At 49.2% G+C, this 14,467-nt stretch overlaps 1 protein-coding gene across 7 annotated transcripts in view; it reads right to left on the reverse strand.

Annotated features, from left to right (window-relative positions):
• ARHGAP22 (Rho GTPase activating protein 22) overlaps positions 1 to 14,467 on the reverse strand; it is a 175,594-nt gene that overhangs the window by 109,198 nt on the left and 51,929 nt on the right. For all 7 annotated transcript variants that reach the window (XM_058696969.1, XM_058696968.1, XM_058696965.1 and 4 more), the window contains one exon: positions 7,408 to 7,607. In XM_058696969.1, the coding sequence (XP_058552952.1) occupies positions 7,408 to 7,607 (200 nt within the window). The remainder of the gene's footprint in view (positions 1 to 7,407; positions 7,608 to 14,467) is intronic.

The following is a 14,467-nucleotide window of genomic DNA, read 5'->3' on the forward strand; positions in this document are numbered from 1 at the left end:
AGGCCGAGCTTCCCATCGCTTATCCCCCTGGAAAACACAAAGGCAAAGCCAGCCCCTTCTCCAGGTGATTGTTTTTTAATTTTTTTTTTTTTTAACGTTTATTCATTTTAGAGACAGAGAGAGACAGAGCATAAATGGGGGAAGGTCAGAGAGAGAGGGAGACACAGAATCCAAAACAGGCTCCAGGCTCTGAGCTGTCAGCACAGAGCCCGACACGGGGCTTGAACTCACGGACCACGATATCATGACCTGAGCCGAAGTCGGTCGCCCAACTGACTGAGCCACCCAGGCGCCCCTCCAGGTGATTGTTAAATCACCTCCACTAATGCCTGTGGTGCATCAGCCAACCTGGGGCGTAGATTTGAGACTCTGTCACCCCAGGCTGCAGCTGTCACCTGCCACGCTTTCTCCCCTGCGGCTCCCAAGGCCCCCACCCCCTTGCTCCTGCGCAGGGCAGGTTTTCTGGACACACCCGATGTCAGGACAAGAGCCCCATTTGAATGGTCATTCTGCCTCCAGCCTGGCCCCCTCCCATCCCCTGCCTGTCCTGGTGCTGGAAGATTTCCCTCTCAGAGCTCTGAGGGCCAAATCTGAGCCCCCAAACCTTCAGAGCCCATCAACACTGTTGACAGAATGAGGACACAGGCTCCCAGATGTGGCAACCAAGCCCCTCCACATCCAGCTTCTGGTATCCCGTCCACAGTTTGCGTTCCCGCCAATGCAATGAGCCTCGCACTTGGACTTCAGAGACTCTGTGCTCCTTCTTGAACGTGAGCTGCCAGAAACCCCCACCCCCACCCGAGTTCACTTTAAATGCATTTTCTGAGCACCCCCAATGTGTCAGGTCAGCTCTGCAGAGGCTGGCTGGGCTTGGTGACTGTCCAGAAGCGGGAGCCCTTCGAACCCTCAGCTGATTCCCCTTGTGGTTACCTAAAGAAGAAAGAACTCTCTAGGGCTGCGTCCCTGTCACACTCCTTTTCTGGTATTAGTTTTTCTTTTCTTGTTTTAATTAAAAACATTGTAAAATATGGATTTCAATGGGTATTGTCTCACTGTAAGACACGAAAAGAATACAGATAAATCCCGAGTGTTTTGGTCACCACCTCACTCTCCGTGCCCTTCCCACAGCTTGTATTCCGAGGACTCCCCAGCTAAATTATTTCAGTTTTTTTCACCCACTTTTTTAGTTAAGGTTGTATCACAATACAGTCAGATGAATCAAACAGTCCCACAACGCTTGGCATAAGGCAGCAATTCCTTCCTCTTCCACGTTGTCTGAATCTCCGTCACTGTTTCCAGCTCTTTCTGCCGGGGCTTTTCTCTTTCATTTCTTATGTTCATTTCAAAATAGTATGCTTACATTATTATGTCTTGTATTAAAATTCTAGGTATTATCTATGCAATTCCCAGCATGGAAGGCTGAGATTTTGCTTTTTTCATGTCCCTGCCCCTAGATGGGCACGTCCTGCATCTTCCTGCACCTTCCTGCACCTCCACGGCAAGGCTGGTTATGGCAGTCGGCACTCAGGGCTTATGCTCCCCTGCCAGAGATCTAATTTCGCGGAAGCGTCTAAGGATTCTTGTCTCTCCTCTTTCTAGAACTCCTCCCATTCAGACACTGGGCTACCTCTCCTTTTTTCCTCTGGATTGTTCCTCTCTTCTTTCTGGAAGATTGTGTCATATTTTCCCTCCAACTCTTCCCTTGGAGGTTCGTTTCTGATATTTTATTTTTGGATTCTGGGAACTGGTTTGTTCTCTGACTGTCCATTTTACTGGTCTGTCTCTGAGGAAGTCGTGCATAGTTTTATATAAAATTTCCCCCCCTGCATGGTTTTTGTTCCCTCTAACTCTTTTTTTCCTCCCTCCCTCCCTTCCTTCCACCTTTCTTTTTTCTTTCTCTTTCTTTCTTTCTTCTTTTCTTTCTCTTTCTTTCTTTCTTTCTTTCTTTTTCTTTTTCTTTCTTCTTTCTTTCTTTCCCTTCCTTCCTTCTTTCCACTTTTCTTTCTCTCTCTTCCTTCCTTCCTTTCCTTCCGTCCTTCCTTTCTTTCTTTCTTTCTTTTCTTTTTTCTCTTTCTTTCTTTCCTTTCTTTTTCTTTTCTTTTCTTTCTTTCTTTCTTTCTTTCTTTCTTTCTTTCTTTCTTTCTTTCTTTCTTTCTTTTTCTTTCTTTCTCTTTTCCTTCCTGCCTTCCTTCCTCCCTTCCTTTCCTGTGTATGTGTCTGTCCTTCACATGAGATTCTTTCCTTAAATAGGTAGTGACCCAAACCTTTTTATCCCTGCTTAGGACTGGTTCTGTAAATAGTGACCAGAAGCTGTATGAGGGGCCATGAGGAACTGTCTACATGACAGGCCAACAGAGAGAGATGGGCCAGGGCTGCTTCCCTTGGGGAAGCGCTGCTGTCGGTATATATATATATGTGTGTGTGTGTGTGTGTGTGTATGTATATGTATATATATATGTGTGTGTGTGTGTATATATATAGACATGTATGTGTGTGTGTATATATATAGACATGTATATATATATACACACACACACACATATATATATATATATATATATATTTTTTTTTTTTTCTTTTCTCGGCCTGTCAGATTCTTCAGTGAAAGTTCTTCATTTCCTTCCTGAGGGCTATTCTTGACTGCTGGGGCCTGGGAGCCCCATGTGGGATGGAGACTGGGGGTGGTAGGGGGTGGTGCTAAGTAACTGGAGCCCATCAATCCCCGTCTCGTGCTCCAGCAGGCCAGCGTCTTCAGCCTGGAGTGCCCTGCTCCCAGCCCTCCCAGAGAACCAACTCCACTGTTACAGAGACGGAAGGCAGTCAGGCTTTCTGTGAGGTTGCTCAGGAGATCTGCGACCTAGTTGCTTTCTACGCTGACCTTCCACCAGTTCTCCTGTTTTCAGCTCCTCTTTTGGCCTCATTTCCAGAGATATCTGGCCTTGCCAATTCCTGAATCTTTGGTGGGAAGTGAGGGGGCGCTGCTTTGCAAACCAGACAGATCGTCATGCTGTCCTAGTGCGGGCTCAGACTTTAGCTCTCCTGGGTCTCGCCCATCTGTCTTCTAGCATCTGGGATGCTGTGGGGAGCTGTCTCCCCCCTCCCTTCTACCCAGGTGTGTTCACACCTTCAAAAGCGCCAGTCAGGGCTCTACACTGGAGTTGCGGGGTTTTTAAATCTAGTCATCCTTAACTAGAAGTTTGATTTAACTTTTGATTTCCTTATTACTTTAGGAAGTATTATGAAGTGGGTGTTTTATTTCCACATGTATAGAACTTCTCTCTCTCTCTTGCATACACGCCCCCACTCAGTATCATTTTGCTAATTTAAAAGTCTTTCTTTTGTCCTACAGTCAATGAATGTGTCCCTGTAATTTCACTTTTTGAAAAAAAATTGGAGAACGATGAGCATTGGTTTTCTTTGTTTATGTATCCTTCAAAGCTGTGTCATTAAGAGCATAAAAGTTTGCAGGTGCTCTATTTTCTCGGTATGTTATTTATATTATTATGAAATATTTCTCTTTGTTCCCATCACCTTGCATTCTATTATATTTGATTTTGATGTTGCTAAATCTGCTCTCTTTCTGATCGCATTTGCTGGCTTATCTTGTCTCCATCGTTTTGTTTTGCAACCTTGTTGGTTTTTGCTCTTTTTTAAAGCCAGTCTTCCACTTTCTGTCATTTAAGAGACCGACGAATCTGACATTTGTGATGATGACACTTTGTTCCTAATCCTTGCCATCCTATTCGCTTATTTTTTGTGTTCTATTTACCTTTCCCTCTTGTCTTTTTTCCTTTCCTCCATTTTCCGCCCATGTGTTGAGCTGATCACATTGAATTTGTTACATTTTCCCCGCCGCATGTTTTGGAAGTTATACTTGCCATTTCTGTCCTGTTCCTTTTCTATTCAAAACCAAGAGACCCACAAGTGAAGGACTTGGGTGTCAGATCACTAGACTGAGTCCTCGAACGGTGGAAACGGACCAGGCTGCTCAACAAAGAATGTGGTAGGAGGTTTCATGGCTCAAGAAACACTTCCAGTGGAAGCTAAGACCGCTAAGACGCAAAAACCTGGAATCTTCTATTAGTAACCACAAGGTCTGTCTGCTGGAGAAGCCATCAGCGGCATGTGCTGGGAAAAGCAGTAGGGACAGGGGCACACTTCCAGGTTCTGCCCTAATGCACTTTTGCCTTATCTTCCCGTGTAAGTCCATACGGCCCCTTTCCTCCATCTTGACTTTCCCCATCTCTAGCTCTTATGTTCTCCGCTGATCCTCCCGCTAGTGAGAAGGGGAGAAGGGAAGTGATGGGGCTCTGACAGAGAACAAGAGCATGGGCCGAGAGTTATCCTCATCACGTGTTATGTGCTCTGGGCAGCATCAAGGGTAGCTGGACTTCCCTCCTCTGGACAATTACATCTGCTAGACAGATGACAGGCTGTCTGTCAGGAGGGTGCTTACTGCCTGGGCCCTTCTGTCACTGTAAACAGTGAGCAGGGCACATTTTTCCAGGAACCAGATATTGGGAATTAGTCCATTACATGTAGCTCACGCAATTAAGTGGAAATGTGTGGGTTATTTTGCCAGCAGGCATGCAGGTTTGAGATCATACTGTATAAGCTAAGTGAGTCAAATTTAACCAACAGTCTCCTGGAGACTGGGGACCTGTGTAACAGGGCTACCATCAGGCTTCATGGGGGAAGGAATTATGGGACGAAACAGTGTCCTGTGAGGATTTTTTTATTTTTTATTTTTTTTTATTTTTTATTTTTGGGACAGAGAGAGACAGAGCATGAACGGGGGAGGGGCAGAGAGAGAGGGAGACACAGAATCGGAAACAGGCTCCAGGCTCCGAGCCATCAGCCCAGAGCCTGACGCGGGGCTCGAACTCACGGACCGCGAGATCGTGACCCGGCTGAAGTCGGACGCCTAACCGACTGCGCCACCCAGGCGCCCCTGTCCTGTGAGGATTTGAGAGTGTCGGCCAGGGGCCAGAACAGGGGCCCTGGGCATGACACTGGCATCTGTTGGGAGACACTGTCTCCTTTTAGAGATGCAAAGGCTCTCTGGCAGTGAATGCCCTGGTTTAGTTTGGATTGGGCCCCAGGCTCCTCCAGGCTGGTGGCTGAGGACGCGGACACCGCCATGTTATTAGTTGTTTCTACTACAAGCCACTGAAGTCTGGAACAGATGAAAGGGGAGGGAGGGGAGTGTCCAGTTCAGGAAATCCGGGAGACACAGCTTCCTCATGGAGCTGGAGCTGATGGGAGATGGGAGGAGGAGTATGTGGGGAAGCCCGTGGCAGGGGTCCATACATGGCCCGGGTCACCTGAGTATGTTCCTTTTGTCCCCTGGGCTTGCCCAGCATCAACATGGAGTTCTCCCAGGAGACAGTGCCATGGGCTGGGCCAGGAGGGGATGACAGGAGGGGCCACAAACAGGGTCCTAAGATGCTAGGAACCCTGGAAGTTTTCACAGTCACCAGAGTGACCTGACGGTCACACGTAAGAGTCACTGATGGGTCCACCAGAAAAGCCATCGTTGAAGGGCCAAGGCTGGTCTTGAACACAGAGAGTAAAGGCCAAAAGGCAAATGGTGGTGGGCAAGCTGGAAGCGTGGTGCCCAGTCTTGGAAGTGGGCTCAGTGGTAGGGCTGGGGAGGTGGGGAGCAAGGCAAGGGCAGGGCTGAAGAAGCATCAGATAGGCCATGTGCTAGAATTTGCCATCAGATATGTGTATGTGCTACGAGCTGATCCTTAGCGCATTTCTGTGGCATAGGGAATAATGTCTCCATTTAGCAGTGAGAAAAACCAAAAGCAAAAAAAAGTAAGTGACTTATCCCAAGTCATAAAGCTAGTGTGCTAGATCTAATGCAGATCAAATTCAGATCTGCCTGACTCCAAAGTTTCTGTTTGTTCCACTAAATGTCTCTGGGAGCTGTGTTCCTTCCTTATGAAACCAAGGAGTCTGGACAAGATCAGGGTTTCTTAAGCCGTAGTTCAGAACCTCCTTCACGATTTGTGTCCTCCCTACCACTCCTCGGTGCTGGCATTTATGGAAAAGTTTTTTAATCTTACTCAGTAGTTATTTGTTTATTCTGGTAAAGTATGCATAACAGGTAACTTAGCATTGTAACCATTTTTATTTATTTCTTTCTTTTTAAAGAAATTTTAATGTTTATTTCTGAGAGAGACAGAGTGTGAGTGGGGGGAGGGGCAGAGAGAGAGGGAGACACAGAATCCAAAGACACAGAATCCAAAGGGGCAGAGGGAGAGAGAGAGACACAGACACAGCTCTGAGCTGTCAGCACAGAGCCCGATGCGGGGCTCAAAGTCACAAGCTGCGAGACCATGACCTGAGCCAAAGTCAGACACTAAACCGACTGAGCCACCCAGGTACCCCAACGTTTTAACCATTTCTAAGTGTACAGTTCAGGAGCACTAAGTACCTTCACATTGCTGTGAAACACTTTTCAATTTTAACTTAGATGTATTTTAGAGGGGAAACCATGATGTCACTGTCATGAACGGAACCCAGTACTACTTTCCACAAACAGAAGTTAACCATTAGAATACTACAGTGAAGACAGAACGTATGCACTGTTGCCACTGAAGGCTCTGAGATGAGGCCAGCTCCTTCCTGTCCCCGTCCCTGTCCCCATTTTTTAAGGGAGGATCCCAAACCCTGGAGATGGCTAAACATATGCCTGCACCCAACAGATGCTTCCTCCTTGAGAGACTCAGAAGAACTGAAAGAGGGGTGGGAAGGTCATCTCACCGTGATGTCCATGTGATCCCGTGCTGTGCCTGGGTCCCTCCTCCCACCTTGCCCATCACTGAGCACCCTCTCTGCACCCCCTCCCAGACCCCATCTCCACACTGTGGGAACTGCTGACATGTGCACAGACTCCCACCCACCTGACCTTGGATCAGGTGGATCGTGCAGTATTGGTGGAGAACAGGAGGAGCCACTGAGAGGCAGAGGCATTGGACATAGGGGTTCCACAGTGAGCCGGATTTCAGTTTAGGGTTAGATTCGTCTTGGGTGCCCACCTGGGAGAGCGGAAGTAACAGGAGCGTTACCAAGAGGCTGAAAGGAATGCAGGGAAGGTTTGTTTTCCTTAAGTTGTGCAGAGAGGCTCTCTATCCACATTATACGGAGACCTTTGCCTTGCTGAAGCTGTGGCCGTGCTTCAGTAAAACAAGCTGTGATACCAGGAACATGGGGGCTGGGAATAACAATCACTTTGGAAATCCTGGCTAAGTGTCACCGTGAGTGAGGTCAGTGGCTTAGGGGCTGGAGGAATGGAGGTCCTGACAGGAGGGTCTCTGCCTTCTCCCTTCTCCTGGGCCTAGTTAGCCCTCCCTCGGACCCTGCCGTGATGCCCCAGGACACAAGACACGTGCTTCTCACCTGGGGCTTGGTCTCATCTTTGTCCTTGTAGTAGAAAAGCTGATCCCCACGCAGCACGAACCAGCGCGGCTGCCAGTTCTTCATGATGCTCCTCTGCTTCTTCAGCCAGCCCTCCTTCAGTATGGGGCCCAGCCTGTGGGGGCATGGCGGCCGCCCAGGGCTCCGGCTCTGCTCCCCCATCACCAGGCTTTTGGAGCGGGCTGGAAGCCAAGAACACACGCGATGAGTATGAGGGATGCACGCCTGTTGTCAGTCCTTGCCCCATCCTGGCATCCCCACTGCCCTGTGACCAGGTCATAGGAGCCTAGGCCAGCAGGGCATGAGCGTGCTTGGCATATTCCCCCTGAGCACAAAGGGCCATGGACTGCAACACCTCAGCAGCAGCCACCTAAGGTTATCCACTTGGGATAGGTGCACAGCATGCCTGCTTGGTTAGTTTCTGCTATGTCTCTAGGCCCTTAGGGTCTTCATTTCCCCAGGTTTGTCCATCCATCCATGCGTCCATGCATGCATCCACACATCCATTTACTCACTAATGCATGCATGCATGTATGCACCCATCTAGCCACGAATCCTTCCTTCCTTCCTTCCTTCCTTCCTTCCTTCCTTCCTTCCTTCCTTCCTTCCTTCCTTTCTTCCTTCCTTCCTTCCATCCATCCTTCCATCCATCCTTCTATCCATATCTTTCCTTCCATCCTTCCTTCCTACTTTTTCCTTCCTTCCTTCCTTCCTTCCTTCCTTCCTTCCTTCCTTCCTTCCCTCCTTCCTTCTTCCATCCATCCATCCATCAATATCCTTCCTTCCATCCATTCATCCATCCATTCATCCATCCTTCTTCCATCCATCCTTCTTTCCTTCCATCCTTCCATCCATCCTTCCATCCATCCATCCATCCTTCTTTCCTTCCATCCTTCAATCCATCCTTCCTTCCTTCTTCCATCCATCCATCCATCCATCCATCCATCCTTCTTCCATCCATCCATCCATCCATCCATCCTTCTTTCCTTCCATCCTTCCATCCATCCATCCTTCTTTCCTTCCATCCTTCCATCCATCCATCCTTCCTTCCTTCTTCCATCCATCCATCCTTCCATCCATCCATCCATCCATCCTTCTTTCCTTCCATCCTTCCATCCATCCATACTTCTTTCCTTCCATCCTTCCATCCATCCTTCCTTCCTTCTTCCATCCATCCATCCTTCCATCCATCCTTCTTCCATCAATCCTTCCATCCATCCATCCATCCATCCATCCTTCTATCCATCCATTCTTCCTTCCTTCCTACCTTCTTCCATCCATCCATCATCTTTCCATTTGTTCAATGGTTAATCCATTTATTCATTCAGCAGCCATTTATTGAGTACCTATATGTGTCAGTTACTGTTCTAGGTGCTGGGATAAAGCAGTGAAATAATGAACAGATAAAAATCTGGGTCTTCCTGGAGCTCATATTCCATCGGGGTTTCTGTTACTCAGGCCCCAAGGGAGCTGGCCCATCAGCCCCTCTCCCAGGTTTGTGCAGGGGCTGCTCCCTGGCCCAGCAGCCCCTCTCCCTCACCCTTTCTCTGGAGGCATCAGACTTGAACACCATTTCCCAGAACCCCCCAAAGTCACCTTGCTGCTTCCCAGGGCTCATCCTGGCAGAGTGGGCCTGGGAAGCGGGATCTCCACTCCAGCTGTTTGTTGTAACTTGTTAATGGATCCTTGGCAGGGCAAAGGGGCCATCTCTCCTACCCCAGAGTCCCTGAGTGTCCATGAGCCCTCTGCCCTGCAAGCTCCCTCTGCTCCCCATGTGACACCACCTGACACTCTGCCAGGACTGGTACTGCCCTTCACAGTGATGACTGGGTCCTTGTCCCCTACTAACCCTCTTCTACATCATTATCTCCCTCTTTATGCTCTGTCTCAGGAAAAGCAACTCTCCCCTCTCTGGCCAGTAGCAAGGATATTGCTGCAGTGATCACCAGGAGGGGCCACCCTGGACTTTGGAAGGACAGTTCTTCTAAATGGAATCACACTTGTAATTCTTAAACCACGGATCCTAACTTCTGTTAGGAATGCATGTTCCCTGCGACCCATGGTCTAGCATTATAAATCTGTGATTCTGTGTGTGTGTGTGTGTGTGTGTGTGTGTGTGTGTGTGTGTAAGCTCCTCTTGTTGCACTAGTGACCACAGTTCCCTAAGCCTGACCTACTCTCTGCCCATGCTGTCCCAGTAACCTGGACCTTTCTTCCAGCCCTTTCTCACTCAACCCCTGGCTTTGGCTGCTTGGTGAGCTCCCACACATCCTTCAAGATCCAACTCAGATGCTTCTTCCATAGAACCCTCCTTCTGAATCCTCTCCAGAGAGTCATTTCCCCATCTATTAGCACATATGACCCATGGCTGGTAATTATGTCTGTGGTTTCCTTTCTGCCCCATTGAGGGGGCGCAGAGGGGAGGACATGATGTCTTATCCAGTTCTACACGGTTCTTACCACGTGCTGCTCAGGGAATGGATATAAGTCATGCTTGCCAAATATCACAGGCTACTTAATCTCTCCCTGATGATTAAGTATGTATATGTCTTATCATGATATTAAGTGTGACATGACACTCAGCTGCTATCCGAAGAGACTGTATAGTCTGGTGGTCCCCAGATTCACCTTGAATGACATATGGCCTGGGAATAATCCTGAATCTACCACTGGGGGCCCTGCTCTAGAAGGGGCCAGCCCACGACGGCAGGGGGATTAAGAGGACACATCATCCTCTTTGCCACCCTGAGCAGCTGTGATAGCTCAGACTATGTCAGTCCGTGTCTTCTCCACCTTGATTCCCCGTAGCTGTCCCTTGGTTGTGGTGAGGCCAGTGTCAAATGTTCCAGCCTTGTCTTGGCTGCGCTTTGGCCCAGAGAGCAAGCAGGCTGTTTCCAGGCTCATCCCAACGCACAGAAAGGGGACTTGTGATCCCTGCAGACAGAGGGTCTTCCTGAGAAACTAGAGCGAAGGCAAATCAGAGAAGTCAGGTGGCATGGTTCAGCTCCTCCTTCCAGGAAAGCGGCCCACCTCTGAAGCCCTGCACCAAGGGCTGACCTTCATTTGCTCTTGCACTTAGTGGCTGCTCTATACCTTTGCTCCCCACATTTCTGTGGGTCTTGGTCCTCATACGTATGGGAATATACTAGATTAAAGTCCACTTCCCTCCTGTATTTCTGTGGCTGTTTACTATCCCTGTGAGTTACCTAAAGAGTCCCTCATGGCTGGGTGTTTGGAGTCCTTCCAACGTTAGTTATTTGATTAAACAGACGATGGGGTCTGGTTGAAGAAATACGGGCTTGGGTGGGTTCGGATCACGGCTGGCTCTGTGAGTCGTCGGCCTCAGTGTGCTGATTAGCGAGCTGGGTGCGTGTACGATGGTGACACCTGACCCTGCCAGGTGAGGTGGAGGAGGAGAGACGGCCAAGTCTTGCAGAGTGCAAGGACATGGCATGGACATGGTGCCAGTAACCGGTTACCGTGACAGTGAGGATTCTGATAATGGAAATGGTGCAGCAGATGTCTCCGTGCAGAAGTGTTTCCTGAAGATTGGTTCCTGGGGCAAACTCACAGGGCAGAGGGCCCGGGCTTTTCTATGGCTCTTGGCTGGTTAGGCACCGTTACACGCTTCCTTCTCAAGATGGTGTGTGGCTATGTGATGCCACAAAACCATACTGGTGTGCCACTAGCCTCGTAACCACCAACGTGAAATATCATAATTTGCATGGTCCTACTCCATAATTTAGTAGGTAGAACATGACACTCAGATACTGTCTTAGCTTACCGTGTTATTGGGTCACTTATCAGGGGATCATCTTCCCATAGGCTTTTATTCTCTGTATAAAGCATCAGCCTGTTCCCTTTGCCCGCTTAACTGATTGCCCCTGGAGGTGGGGGCGCATCTGGGGTCCTCGTAGGTCTCCTGGTCACTTGGGCCTTCTTCCCCTCTTGAATGAGCCTTAATACTTCCCTAGAAGTGTCCCTACAGCCCTGGAAAGGCTGCCCCTCCATTTCCAGGTGCCCATAGCACCATGTCCGGGGTCTGCGTTGCACTCTGCCTCTGCCCTGAAACCTTGGCTGTTCTGTGGGAAGAAGCAGTTGGGCTCCCGCTGGCAAGCAGCAGGGGCGGGGGTGGAGGGACCCGCAGCATCCCGAGGGACCTCTCTGCTCCAAGGGTTGTACCTGTTCCTCCACCTCTCCTCCCATCTCAAGCTGTGGAGGGGCTGGAGCAGGGCTGGATTCAGCAGGCACTGATCCCTTTCCGGGCCCAGGGACGTATGGGGCCCTAGGGACCTGGACAGTAGGGTTACCACAACCCCAAGACTCTGGTGGAGTCTGACAGAGGACTGAGGTGGAAAGGGGACAGGGGTGTTCCCTGGTTACTGAATTCTCTTCTCTGGGTCTCAGTTTCTTCATCTCTAAAACTCCTTTAATGGCTTGAGAATCAATGGTAAAATCAAGTCAGCAGTGCCTAGGCTTTTGTTTTGTTATGTCTAGAGATTTCTAAGATAAGCCTTGACAGAAGCTGGGCTCCCATGGGTGAAGAATTTCTGCAGGGCGTGGGTTGGCTCCGGCCTCCTCTATTTGCATATTCTTCTCTTCTTGGGGAATCCATAAGGGTTTATGCAGAACCCTGGACCCTTTGGGGTCTTTAGTTAGGCATCTGGCTTTGTAGAATGTTCCAGCGCCACATCCCTGGTTTTGTTTTTTGTCTTCTGCTGCACTGGGGCCTAAAACGGTCTCATTTGATAAGATCATAGGGCTGGTAGGACCCAGAAGGCACCTTCCTTCTTTCCACATCCCCCCATCGCATCCTGAGCAGGGCCAGCACATAGAGGAGTTCAACAAAAATTCAGCGATTCATCAGTGCACCCCAACCCTGAGGAGTGCTGGGGAGCCCTCGGCCGGGCACTGGGCCATGTCTGTGAGGCACTGTCTGTCTGAGCATGTCTGCCCAGGAAGGCTAAGCTCTCAGAGCACAGGGCACTGGTGGACAGCAGGTGGCCAGCACACTTGTCCAATAAATAAATAAATCGCTGCTCTGTGAGTGGTCTGATGGTCCCTCAGTGTGGCAGGACGAAGACGGGGGAGTGTTTTCTGCCCTGATCCCCAGGCCCTGGGCACTTCCCTCCCAAGGGCTGCAGGCATGGAGGGGACAGGCAGCAGGGGGAGGGGACAGGCGGGGTGGGAGGGAGCCTCGTTCCCTGGGGCAAAGGCAAGGGGTCTGCACTGACGCAGGAAGTTAAACTGGTCTCTGTTTGAGCAGATGCAGGCATCCCTGCCTGCGCTGCCCCAGGCTCCCTCAAAGGAGAAGAAAAGTCAGCTTCTGCTGCCTCAGTTCACCAGGGAGGCACTTCGTACAGATGCTAACGAAGCTGCCAAACCAGCCCAGGCTTTTCCTCAGCTGATCAATCACAGAGATGCTGCTTCTTATAAGGCCCACTGAGTATCTCGAAAGGAAAATAATCATTGTTATGATTTATTAATAACCATTGTTCCTGTCCTCAGCATTTCCTTGAATGAACTTATTCAATTCTGTGAACACTTAGGTGAAGCTTTCAAAGTCAAAGAGCTCAGACATTCTAAAGTTCCAGAACTGATAGGAGTTTCCGGAGAGGGCCCAGGAGCTGGCCCAGGGCAAGCTCGTGACCCTGGGAGAAGGAGGGCGCCCTTCGCTCACATCACAGCCATTCATTCATTCACTCATTCATTCACTTATTTATCCATTCATGCCTCCCAAATCTACAGAACTCCTCCAGGTACAGAGCAGAACCCTGAGATTTTGGTGTTTCCTGGGAGCCCCCATATTCACTTGCAAACACACACTCATGCATGCACACACAAACACACACTCACATACATACACAGTCACACACTCATGCACATGCACATTCTTCCACTCATGTATGTATACACTCTTACACATAGACACACACTTGCAAACACACACACACACACACACACACACACACACACACACTCATGCAAAGAGAGTTCTCTAGGAGGGAGCTTGGTCCCCTACATCTTCAAGGTCCTTAGTCCCAGGGAGATGTCAGAACTCTGGGTAGAGGAAATGGAATTCAAGTACCCAAAGGTTCATTCATTATCAGAGAAGGGCAAAGCTCTGCGCAGCATCCAGGCGTTGCTAGGGCAAAATAAGAGGCGGGGCCAGCCGACCAAGCCCTGATTCACGCCCTCTGCCTACCAAGGAAATGGGGAGCTTTCACTTCTCAGAGATGAAGAAATTAAAGAAGTGAACAGGTAAACGCACAGAAGAGAAAATACAATACAATCAAGACGTGCGGGATGCCGAATTGCAGTAGTAATCCACAAAATGCAAATTATAGCCTGCAGGTAATATAGCGAGTGTACCCCTCAGGCAGGTACATTTTTAAAGTCTGGTAATGACATGTGTCGATGGGGTTGTGAGTAATTGTAAGCCACTAACTAGAGGGCAATTGGGCTGTATTTACTCAGGTTAAAAACATGTACGGTCTATAACCCAGCAATTCCACCTCTCGTCTCTGTCCTACAAGAACGAACCACGAGTGCACAGGCAGTCCCTGTAAGGGCATCCCTGTATGCGATCCCTAAAAATGGGGAAAACCCAATTGGCCAACGATCAGAAAATGGCCCAATAAACTGTGCTATATTCACACTGTAAGACGCTTTGCAGAGGTCAAAAGGAACGGGGTGAATGTACACGGGCTGCCATGTTTAGCTTCCCCTTTTTATCAAACACCTCAGAAAAGGTGTCTTCACTCCCTTTTCTCCAATTCCTCTCCTAATGCCCCTTTTCACGGTAAAATATACATAACATAAAATTTACCATTTTAGCCATTTTTAAGTGTACGATTCAGGGGCATTAAGTACACTCACGTGGCTGTGTGACCATCACCACCATCCATCTCCACAGCTTCTTCATCACCCCCAGCTGCTTCCTGTTCTTCTTGGACCCCACTCAGTCAGGTTCTCCTACCTCTGCCCCATCCAAATTACTCTCATTGAGGCTGCAGTGACCCTCATGCGGCTCAACCCAGGG

Source organism: Neofelis nebulosa, chromosome 13 (assembly GCF_028018385.1).
Source record: "Neofelis nebulosa isolate mNeoNeb1 chromosome 13, mNeoNeb1.pri, whole genome shotgun sequence".
Lineage (NCBI taxonomy): Eukaryota > Metazoa > Chordata > Mammalia > Carnivora > Felidae > Neofelis > Neofelis nebulosa.